The sequence below is a fragment of the Chelonia mydas genome, chromosome 2, assembly GCF_015237465.2.
Source record: "Chelonia mydas isolate rCheMyd1 chromosome 2, rCheMyd1.pri.v2, whole genome shotgun sequence".
NCBI lineage: Eukaryota > Metazoa > Chordata > Testudines > Cheloniidae > Chelonia > Chelonia mydas.
In genome coordinates this window covers 111,790,617-111,802,969 of record NC_057850.1, presented here as the reverse complement: position 1 = coordinate 111,802,969, position 12,353 = coordinate 111,790,617, and the positions used below count along the sequence as shown (strand labels likewise).

Here is a 12,353-nt window from a genome sequence, read left to right as displayed (position 1 = left end):
GGAGTTTGTCCAGGGTCATGCATGAACCTTGTGTTTATGCCATTGATTCTTTGCTATTTCAGTAACATTCTGAGAACAGGACTATTTTAAGGGATGCTTTTTAATATCTTGTTGAAACAACCTATTCAATATCAAATGGATCATCTAATTGGCGTAAGAGTCTGATGCACAGGAATGCAGATAAGAAATTCAACTATGATTTCCTGGCCTCAGTCACATGACCTAGGTCTCAGGTTCAGAGGAAAATACCCCCTCACATGGCAGTGGTTAGTATCCACTCTCTGTAGTGGTCAGTGTTGTGTTTATTACTTTTATCACATATGTGCCAGCAGCACTTTTCATTCATTCAGGAAGAAGTGTTGGATATAAAATATTTGGTAAACTGCAGAGCAGTGCCTATATTAATATGTATCTGGATATAATGGGTAAGGCTGCATGTCTGTCACAGAGGTCACGGATTCTGTGACTTCCATGACTTCTGTAGTGACTGGTGCTGGGCCAGAAGCAGCAGTTTGGGTGTATGGGAGGGGGCTCCCCGGCTCCCACCGGCATGTCCCTGCAGTTCCTAGGTGGAGAGGCTAGGGCAGAGTGGGGCAAACTATGGCCTGCTGGCCACATCCGGCCCATGGGACCATCCTGCCTGGCCCTTGAGCTCCCGGCCGAGGAGGCGAGCCCCTGGCCTTTCCCACACTGTCCCCCTACCCCACAGCGCGCCATGCTGCCAGCACAGGAGGGGGCTGCACTGCGGGGGCAGGGAAGAGCAGGAAGGGAGGCTCACCTGCAGCCCCAAGGGAGCAGGTGGGAGGTGTGTGTGGCGGGAGCACAGTGAACGTGGGCAGAGGACTCAGGAGGAGCACCGGGTGGCTGCGCAGCTGGCTGGAGAGAAGTGGTGCTTTGAAGGGGAAACCACCACTTCTCTCTGGCTGCCCCTGCTCCTGAGTCCTCCTCCCATATTTGCAGGGCCACATTCTGAAAGGGGCTTTAGAGGGGGGATTGGATAGGGAGTGGGGTCCTGGGGGGCCTGTCAGTGGGCGGGGGTGTGGATAGAGGTCGGGGCAGTCAGGAAGCAGGGGGCATTGGATAGGAGGTGGGGTCCGGGGGGGGGGGGGAGGGCATTGGGACAGGGGACCCCAGACAGGGGCGGTCAGGGGACAAGGAGTGGGGGGGTTGGATGGGTTGGGGGTTGATAGGGTTAGGGGAGGCACAGCCTTCCTTACCTGGCCCTCCATACAGTTTTGGAACCCCGATGTGGCCGTCAGGCTAAAAAGTTTGCCTGGGCTGCAGTTCCTGGCCAATGGGAGCTGCAGAGCCGATGCTTGTGGCGGGAGCAGCATGCGGAGCTCCCTTGGCTGCCTCTTCCCCTAGGAGCTGCAGGGACATGTGGAAACAGGTAGGGAGCTTGTGAGCCCCACCAACCCATCCCCACCCCAGCAGGGGCCCATGCCACCACCCCAGTGCCAGCGGAGGTCTTGGGCCATGTGCTGCTACCCACCCCCTGTCCTCCCAGCACCAGTGGGGGTCTTGGGCCACCCCCCAGAGCATCTGCAGCCCCCCAGCCCAAGTTTTGGATAGGGATATATAGTAAAAGTCATGGACAGGTCACAGGCTGTGAATTTTTTGTTTACTGCCTGTGACCTGTCCATGACTTTTACTAAAAATACCCATGACTAAAACGTAGCCTTAATAATGGGTCTTCATTGTTAACAGTCAGTCGAGAAGAATTAAGACTCTTGCTTGGACGTGTAGCGTGAACACATCGCTTATCCTCTCTGGGCCAAATTCAGGTGCCATATAAGCAAATGCTCTTCAATTGCCTTAATGGTGGTTCACCCATTTGTACTCAGTCTGAGTTGATCCACTACCCCCCAGTACCTGATCTGCAAAATGGGGATAAACAGCTTTATCCCCATCTCACAGGGAGGTAGTGAGGATTAATTAGGTACCATCTGAACTATATTTTGAAGATACAAAGTGTTATGCAAGCACTATTATCTGGTATTGCTATGTGTTGTGGGTTATACCTTTCTTGCAACCTCTTGGGGAGAAGATGGGCACTGTTCTTGTCTTGGGCAGGGCTGACGGGGGGCGGGGGGATCTCCCTGTATTACAGCATGACGGTGGAATTGGCCCAGAGTTTGGAGCACAGCTCACTGATTTGGGGTCTCCCGCCCTTACAGGGGCAGGAGGTGAAAAAAGGACAAACAAGTCAGGATATTCCCACAATGCCCAAGAGGCAGAGTCCACAGCTTTTAGAAAGCAAAGGGTTTAAATAAATAAATAAATAAATAGAGAGAGAGAGAGAGAACGAACCAAACCCTCTCCTTGCTGGGAGGACCTGGGTGATCAGGGCTCTCAAGCAGTTTCCCGAGTCACCATCCCGTTCTTGTTAGGCTCTCTGAGTTCCAGGCCTACTCATTCAGAGTGCCACCTCACACTGACCTGGAAACCTCCCTTTGCCGGCTTGGTGTGGATTGTGCCCAGACAAGCTATTTAACCCCTTCATGACTCATGTAGTGAGCTGCCCTACAACACCTTGGAAGGATTCCATTTCTTTTGGTGTGACCATTCAAGGGTAGAGGGTTGCACACAAATACATGATTGTGCCTTGTTGAAGGGGCTTATAACAAGGAGATCTGGGAAGATAGGTTTGTTTTTAAAGAGTTTTGTTTCAGGAGTATGAAGTGAAATCGCTGAAGCGCCCATGGATCTCAACCTAATTCTGTTCAGTGCTGAGAAGATATACAAGTCACGAAGAGCTCCCAGAGGAGAGTGATGCTGTGCAGTGACAAAAAAACAAACAAACAAAAAAAAACACACTAAACTAAACTCCCCCCCCCATCTTATCAATTTCTAGATGTCCCTGGTTCCATGCCAAATGCATCCTGGGAAGGTAACCTGAGAGCTATCAAGTGGAGTGATAATGAAAGCTCTCATGGAGGTTGTCATGGTAATGTGTATATTCTTTACTTTTCCTATTCTTGCATTGAAATCTGAGAACTGGAACTGGGTGGGAAACGGTTTTTCTGTCCCGCAAACATTTGAGATGTCAGAAGCTTCATTGTTCCTCCTCAGCATGAAGCTGACACTTTTTGAAGTTAAACCAAAACGGCAGCAAAAGAGAGACCAGCACCCCAGAATAGCCCAGTGATTATAACACTCACCTGGGATGTGGGAAGCCTCAGTTCAGATGCTGCTCTGCCATTCTCCCACACCCCAGGTGGGTGCACTGACCAGCAGGACATTGGCTATTCTGCAATGGGTCTCACGGTTTTTCCTATTGGAGCAGGGACTTGACCTGGGTCTCCCACAGCTCATGGGAGTTCCAAAACCACTGAGCTGTTCTGCAGTTTGGGGGGGTGGGGGCACAGGGGGGGATTTTTTCTCTCCCTCCCTGTCACAAGAAATTCCCTCCTGTACCCAAGAAACATTTCCCAATGAAAAGAACAGGCGTACTTATGGCACCTTAGAGGCTAACAAATTTATTTGAGAGTAAGCTTTCATGAGCTACAGCTCACTTCATCGGATGCATTCCGTGGAAAATACAGTGGGGAGATTTATATACACAGAGAATATGAAACAATGGGTGTTACCATACACACTGTAACGAGAGTGATCAGGTAAGGTGAGCTATTACCAGCAGGAGAGAAAAACAAAAAACATTTTGTAGTGATAATCAAGGTGGGCCATTTCCAGCAGTTGACAAGAACGTCTGAGGAACAGTGGGGTATGGGAAATAAACATGGGGAAATAGTTTTACTTTGTGTAATGACCCATCCACTCCCAGTCTTTATTCAAGCCTAATTTAATGGTGTCCAGTTTTCAAATTAATTCCAGTTCAGCAGTCTCTCATTGGAGTCTGTTTTTGAAGTTTTTTTGTTGAAGTATTGCCACTTTTAGGTCTGTAATCGAGTGACCAGACTAATTGAAGTGTTCTTCGACTGGTTTTTGAATGTTCTAATTCTTGACGTCTGATGTGTCCATTTATTTTTACGTAGAGACTGTCCAGTTTGGCCAATGTACATGGCAGAGGGGCATTGCTGGCACATGATGGCATATATCACATTGGTAGATGTGCAGGTGAACGAGCCTCTGACAGTGTGGCTGATGTGATTAGGCCCCACGATGGGTCTCCCTACTGTATTTTCCACTGCATGCATCCAATGAAGTGAGCTGTAGCTCACGAAAGCTTATGCTCAAATAAATTTGTTACTCTAAGGTGCCACAAGTCCTCCTTTTCTTTTTGTAAATACAGACTAACATGGCTGCTACTCTGAAACCTTCACTGGGAAATTGACATGTTCCTATGGTGGAAAGTTTTGTGTTTTGACAGATTAACAGTTTGACAAAACAAGTGTCCTCAGAAAATTCCCAGCCAGCTTTGTTGATAGCTGCTCAGTTACAAAATTCTTCTCAGGAATTTAGCCCTATCTTTTTTTCCTCCAGTTAAAATAATCCCAATTTCTAATTTGTAGCCAATCCATACATAGTTTCACGGGTAGGTGAGATGTTCAAGGAGCCTCCCCCTTCTTAGCTGTTGTGCAGTTGTGGCCAGCACTGCAGTCTGTGCTGGAGTCTGAGCTCTTGGTTAACAGTAGTAGCCACTTCAAAATGGGTGAGGAGGAAGCAAGGCCATGTCGTCCCCCTCCAGCAGAGGCCCTTATGGGGTGTAGCAGGGACTGCATTTCCCCATACATCTGGTAACTCTAGGAGGGACTATATCTGGGTGGTTACTAGGGTGGCTCCAAACCACCTCAACATACACCAGTGCCTAAGCACAATCAAGCACTAAAAAGGGATGGATGGTTAAACCACTAGACTAGGATTCATAAGACCTGGGCCCCAACCCCTGACTCTGCCACAGACTTCCTGTGTGAATTTGGGCAAGTCACTTAGCCTGAAGCATGGAGATTTTCTCCCTTGTAAAATAGGGATCATCATTAACTAATTCATAGGCATAATGAGACTCACTAAACTCAAGTATTTGTAAGCAATCTGAAGTTGGAAAGTGCTATAGAAGTGCAAAATGCTAGTTATTACTGTAGAATCCCGACATACATATACATTTGCCGCAATCCTGCATTTGCACTTCAGACTAGGTGAGACAGGGATCATGATTTATGGTAGAGCAAGGAGACTGCAGAGTCCTAGGATTCTATCCATGGCTGAGTCACAAGGAGTATCTACTATGGAAGGTTTAACTTCTAGCTTGAATAGATGTACCCACAGTAAGACCGATCAAGTTAATATGATGAAAACAGAAGTGAAGGTATGGTAGTATGAGCAGCAGGACAGGCTACCTGCCTCGAATACAGTCCCATTGCGACCATACCATACACATTTGGGCAGCTAGCCCCTTGCACTGCTACGGCTACACTTCTGTTTTTAGTACCCTAGCTTGATCAAATCATACATTCCACAACTGCATAGATGTGTCTATAGACTTACTATGTATCTGAGTGATTCACTTGACTTCCATATGAATCAGTGCCATGCACAACAAAAACAAAAAAGACTAAAATGAAATCCTTCTTACAACAAATGCTGCTTCTGAGCTGAGCTTCCAGGCTCTTACATAGCTGAGCTAAGGAACATACCAGAGCATCTGCCAATTAGCTACTGGATCACTATAGTTTTGTGCCAGTGTAACTCCACTTACATCAATGGAATTACACCAGTTTAAAACTGGAGTAACTCAGTGGAAAACCTGAGTCCTAGAATCATAGAAAGTTAGAGGTGGGGTGAGGGGAGGGAACCTTACTGAATCATCTGGCCCTTCTGAGTGAAATTGCTCTTTCCCATGTATCTGTAGTGATTTGTTTGGGCTAGTTTTAAATGTCTCAAGTGATGTTTTCCTTCTTATAGACAGGGTGAAAGTAACATTAAGCACTTACCGGTACAGGGGCCGGCTCCAGCCCCTAGAAGGGGCAGGGCAGGGTGTCAGCATCCCCCAGCCAGCCCATCCATGCTGCCTGGCCCGTGCCGCCCAGGGCTCAAGCGGTGATTTAAAGGGCCCAGGCCACAGTAGCAGCAGGAGCCGGAGCCCCGGGACCCTTTAAATCGCGGCCCCAGGGCAGCTGTTCTTTTTGCCCCCCTTGTCAGCAGCCCATGGAGGGGGGGGGCGAAAGGGGCAACGACATTAAAGCACTGTCGTGGCGGCACTACGCAGGGTCCTTTGCTGCAGCAGCACTTTAACATCAGCCGAGTATGGGCCGGTCCTGGTGGCCACTTTTTACCGGTACACCATACTGGCCGGTACTGGCTTACTTTCACCCCTGTTTATAGATCACATTGTTCGGAAGTTTTGCTTGATGGTCACCCTATATTAGCTATTTCTTAACTTCATGGCACCACTCATAGTTGTTCCCCATTGTATTTCCCTATTCACTTTTGGCCAAATTCTAGATCTATCATAAGGATGAATTTGACTCATCTCTTTTCCACAGAACACCCTATGTACTTGATGTTGCTCTTGTCATCTTTTTCCTTTGCAGGCCATTACGTCAGAGGCATTTGTATATATGGAACAGGTGACCTAAAGTGGCTGCTTAAGTCTTCAAGCATGTTTGCTAACAAGTTTGAACTCAAAACATACCCGCTCACTGTAGAATGCTTGGAACTGAGTCTTCGAGAGAGAGCGCTGAACCAGAGTGAGACGCAGGTGAAGCCAAGTTGGTACTTTTAAATTAACAACTCAGAATGGAAATAAAACTCCAACTGCAATGGCTCTGGAAGAATAACCTCCCCAGAAAGACTTCTCTTTCGGGACTTCAGTACGGGTAGTTTGTGATATCTTGAGTGGAAGGTTTGAGTGCAGATCATACAATACTGGAGAGACCAAAAAGGAGGCTGAGGAAATGGTTCTGTTGGCTTTGCTGTATATGCACTTTTGGCGTGTGTGGCTGGACAGTGTCAGTGCTGACTTGAGCCTGGCAATAATATATATTTAAATAAATATCATGTATCCCTAAAATTTCATGCAGCAACATAAAATCCAGAGCATATTAATGAGGAAGAGTTATCCTTTTTTGAAGGAAGCAACCACCATCAACAAGATCTTAAAGATAAATCCAGGTGCACAGTTTGACTTCATGCGTACAGAAACCAGAGTCACTGACAAAAAATACCCTACATGCATTTGGCACAGGGAATAGCATTTGGTATTTTTGACTCCCTAAATGGGCAGCAAGGGGCAAGTGGGAAGCAGAAGGAATGTTTCCAGATCTGCTTGGTCCCTTCCAAAGCATTCTGGGAGTGGGGGAAGACAACTGGGAGTTAGACATTTTCATACTTATAACTCCGAGCTTTTGAGAATAACTCAGTCATTCCATCTTATACCGTGAAACACGCTAATAGTCTCCGAGTTTTAGTTTCCTAGACTGTATATACTTAGCACAGAAAATACTTGTTAGTTGTACTGTATTAAGATTCCCACCCCCCACACCAGCCACTAGATATGTAAGCAGGACTGACATTCCAGCCACACACGCAAGGCCTGATGCAAAGCTCCCTGAAGACAACTGAAAGTCTCAATAGACCAGCCAGGACATTGTTTGCTGCGTACCAAGCAGACCAAAAAAAACCCCAAACAAACAAAAAACCCAATCCCGCACCTAGAACTTTCAAAAGTATTTTAAATCTCCCAAACATGATGGATGGTACGTGTAGTTTTCACCCTAATGTTCCCCACTCTGAGGAACCCCCTATTTTTCTGGAAAAGTCAAAGGAAAACAAAGCAAAAAACACAAAATAAGAACTACAGTTGTGGGCACCTCTTCCTTTGTTGTGGAAGATTGTATATATGCCAGATTCTGGGCACATAGTACTAATAGAAGGAGTTTCAGACTGTGCCATCACAAAGGCATTCAGATAGACTATTTTCAGGGCAGAAACTTGGACTGAATTCCTGTTCAACTTTGCTAATGGAAGGAGTTTCCTGACAGCAAAGCTGGCACAGCAGGCGGCTGTGGAAACTACAGAGAGAGTAGGAAGACAGACAGATGGGGCAGAAGAATTAGGTTTTCCAAAAGTGACTAGTAATTTGGAGGGGGCTTTCACTTTTGGCTGCCCAATTTGAGACTCTTTAAAAGGTGCCTGACTTTTCAGAAGACAGGGGCTCAGCTCTTTCCAGCAGTGATATCTCAAGTTGGGCACCCAGAAATGGAGACACACAAAGCTCAAAGTCACTTTTGAAAATGTAGGCCAAGATTTAAAGAAGGGAAGGGATCCTGACAACCTGATAAGAATAATGGAAGTACCGCAATGTGCAAAGAGGGCAGGAGGTAGAAATGGACTGTCCCAGACTGAGAACCAGAGGCAAATAAGGGATAATAAAAACCAACAAGAGTAGAAGCAGCAAGTTCACCAATTGAAGAGACCAACAACAGGATATTTTGCACTGAATTCTCTTAAAAGTAGCAGTACCAAGTGGATCCAGTCTTGAAAGATCTCACACTTTCCCATTTGAGTAACGTGATAGCAGAATTCTTAACACTTAGAAACTCACAAAGCACAGCTGTCTGTTCAGAGTTAATACTGTTGGTCTACGTACTGACACAATCCAACTCCTGTTAATGTCTCTTCCTTGAATGATAGTCAATGTTATATTTTCATGGAAATAAATTATTTTGGTTTCATCATGTGACTATGTGTGGATTTGTTTTGGGCCTGTGGCACCAGGTGGTAGCCATTGTATCATTTTAAGGAAGATTATTAAATACAAATACAACTTGCAGCTAAATGAGAGACAACAGAATTGCGCGGGGGGGGGGGGAGAATAACACTGCATATGAACTGCATTGAGCTGCAATGAATTGCATATGAATTGCATTGAGCACCTCTGGAAGTTATTTATCACCACCTTTCATTCTCCATTGATATCTTATATCACAGCTAGTCATACCAGGTTAGTCAGCTACCCTGTTACAACAGTCTGCAAATCTATTTGAGAATGGGGTTAAAACTGTGGATTGAACTCCCCTTTGTTTTTCTCCTGTAGACATTTACACCTCTGCAAAGTGGGTTAAATACACACCTATTTTGATTTGGTAACATTTTGCACACACTACACATGTGCAAGTCATGATACAAGATGCTAAGCAACGAAGAATCAGGCCTGGTATCTCTGGGCCTCTCAATGCTTTAAGATTTGTGACTAGAGAAAATAAGGGGAAAAACTACTTTCCTGGTGCTGTCTATAGTGGACTTTCATCCTACATTATCTTCAGGTACAGTTTTTAGAAGCATCTAGACTCTGGAGCCTAAATCTGATTTTAAAAGAGATTTAGGCACTTTAGGGTAGTTTTTAAAATGTCTTTTGGTGCCTAAATACGCAGGTAAGCATCTGGTGGTATTTTCAGAAGTGCCCAAGCAGGTTAGGTGCCTAATTCTCATGACTTGCACTGGGAGTCATGCACTTCTGAAAATCCTACTAAGCGCCTCAATATCTTTGTAGATCGGGACCTAGGCGCCCAAGCCTCATTGACTTTAAATGAGACTGAGTCTCCCTGAACATGGAAAATTTGGTTTTAAGTCACTTAGGCACTTTTGAAGTTTTTACCCTTCTTCTGTTCCTCATGCTAAGGAACATGTACATACCACAGAGTCATGCAGCCAGCTACATGATCTTCTTGGAAAAGTTGTGCCCGTCTTAACTGGTTAAAAATTGTGCTGCAGTTATCTTCTGTCTCACCTTGGTCATGGCAGGGAGCAGATGACGGTCAGAGGGAGCCTTGCATTCCACTATGTGAGGATAACTGATGCGGTTAGCCCAGCGGTGGGCAAACTATGGCCCGCGGGCCACATCTGGCCCATGGGACCTTCCTGCCCGGCCCTTGAGCTCCTGGCTGGGGAGGCTAGCCTCCGGCCCCTCCCCTGCAGTGACGCAACCGTGCAGGCAGCGTGGCTTGCTCTGTCTGGGCAGCGGGGTTGCGATGTCCTGCCGCTCTGAGCGGCTTAGTAAGGGGGCGGGGGTTGCACGCGTGCGGCAGCAGAGGGAGGTTGGGTAGAAGATCCCGGGGGGCAGTCAGGGGACGGTTGGATGGGGCAGAGGTTGGGGGGGGGGGCAGTTGGGACTGGGAACGGGGGTGTGGATGGGTCAGGGGGGTTGGATAGGTGTGGGAGACCCAGGGGACAAGGAGCCGGGGGGGGGGGGGGGGGTTTGATGGGTCGGATGGGGTTGAGGCCACACCCTTCCCTGCCCTCCATACAGTTTTGCACCCCAATGTGGCCCTCAGGCCAAAAAGTTTGCCCACGCCTGACTTAAGAGCTTGAAGAGTATAATCAGAAAGATATGCTGACTAGTTAGGAGAAAGTTTGTTCCACTTTATCTGTATGGCAGACGCAACAGCCGGATTAATACATGATTAGGTTCCCCAGCTTTCAGATGGCTGTGACAGATTTGGAGCTTTTCTAGGGTAATATTTTACAGGTACTGTAGGTTGACAAAGTTATGGAATGCTTACTTTATGAATACAATAGGGTAGTTTAATAGGGGGCTGTTAGGAAAGGGCAAGAATGGCTCAAGATAGCCACTCCTCTGCAAACACTGGAGAATTGTTAAGACAATGTCAAGAGAGGTAAAGGTCCATGAACACAGGAGATCAAGAGACTTCTGGCAGGTTTAAAAGAGAACACACACTCGAGAGGGGAATAGCTGTTTGGGGGACTAAGAGCTTGTCTACACAGGAAAGTCCACACACACAGGTAGTTTGTTTTTTTATTATTTGATTATCTGGCATCTTGTTCCACAATAATCCACTTCCAAAGTAGATCGATCAATTCAATTTCAGAATGAGCTATCCTGAAATAACGTTCCTGTGGTCACATCCCCATATCAAATGAGCTACTCTGCATCAGGCAGTCCTCCCACGGCTATTCCACACTACATTGTTGCACACATGGGTTGGCCTATGCCTAACTGGCTGTGTGCCCTCTACTCTATGGTATACTTGACCAGTGTCACCTCCATATCTGAATGCTCATGGGAAGCGGACAGGTACATCCCTTTGTGATTCCAGTTCATACACCCAGTCACCTTTCCATTACAGCAGCCATGCCCCATGCTTTCAGATGGTCCTGGACAAAGGTCCTGGACTTCCTTGGCCTCTGGGGAGAGGATCACGTCCAAGCCCTTCTGAACAGCTGTCACCAGAATGCCAGGATCAACAAGCATCTACCAGTCCTGGTAAAGGAGATGTGGGGATCTGGCCTAGTGCTACAACAAAGCAAAAGCACTCCAGGAGAATGATAAAAGTTCCAGGGACAAAACCAAGACCGCTAGCAATGGTACCAGTACCTGCACCTACTAGAAGGAGTTGTACCAGATTTTTACCAGGGAGACACCACTGAACCCCAGCTTTTTCTGAACAGTACTGATGCCACTCAAGTGACCAAAGACTCCAACCAGGGCCCTAAGCCTTGGACAACTTCAGCATGCCAACTCCTGAGGTAGACCCCAAAGCAGAGACAGAGCTGGAGACAGCCCCTGAAACCTAGGCAGAGACCCAGCCGACAGCGTTGTGCTGGGGACCTCTCTGGCAGTTAGTATTATGTGCTATATTACAATACAACTGTATAGGAGTATTTAAACAACTTTGTTTCAGGTAGTATCAGGGTACTACCATGATGGGCAGATGTGAGCTAGAAGCCTCTCTAAGAAAATGGCCTTTGTCATCCTTTGCCACCAGTGTAGCCCACTGGGCTAGCTTGCTTTTATTATATTCACTGCTTGCATTATATTCTGCTTTGCATTATATTCAGCAGTAATGCAAGGAACCTACAGGCCTGTATCTGCTTCAGCAAGTTAGCATAAGGCTTGAACAGAAACATTAAACAGATAAACAGCCAACGGAAATTCCCAAGCATTGGGGAGCCAAAATTAGCGTGTTTAAGGGGAAATTCTGACCAAAGGACATGATCCAGCCACAGAAGTGTCATGGCAATGAGTTGACATGTATAACGCTACCTAACCACAAAAGGGCCATGGTAACGAATTGACATATATGTTAATAAGTTTAGATCATTGATATACTAACCTATAGAAGACAGACACTCCAATATTGCAAAAAGAAAAGGAGTACTTGTGGCACCTTAGAGACTAACCAATTTATTTGAGCATAAGCTTTTGTGAGCTACAGCTCACTTCATCGGATGCATACCGTGGAAAGTACAGAAGATGTCTTTATACACACAGACCATGAAAAAAATGGGTGTTTATCACTATAAAAGGTTCTCTCCCCCCCGCCCCCCACTCTCCTGTTGGTAATAGCTTATCTAAAGCGATCACTCTCCTTACAATGTAACAGCCGTGTTAGTCTATTCACAAAAAGAAAAGGAGTACTTGTGGCACCTTAGAG

General features: G+C 46.5%; 1 protein-coding gene across 10 annotated transcripts in view; it reads left to right on the top strand.

Moving 5' to 3' along the window:
• Nucleotides 1-8,634, top strand: part of GCNT2 (glucosaminyl (N-acetyl) transferase 2 (I blood group)) — an 85,396-nt gene extending 76,762 nt beyond the window's left edge. For all 10 annotated transcript variants that reach the window (XM_043540131.1, XM_043540134.1, XM_043540133.1 and 7 more), the window contains 2 exons: nucleotides 2,855-2,947; nucleotides 6,492-8,634. In XM_043540131.1, coding sequence (XP_043396066.1) covers nucleotides 2,855-2,947; nucleotides 6,492-6,682 — 284 coding nt within the window. In that variant the 3' untranslated portion in view covers nucleotides 6,683-8,634. The remainder of the gene's footprint in view (nucleotides 1-2,854; nucleotides 2,948-6,491) is intronic.
• The last annotated feature ends 3,719 nt before the right edge of the window (nucleotides 8,635-12,353 follow it).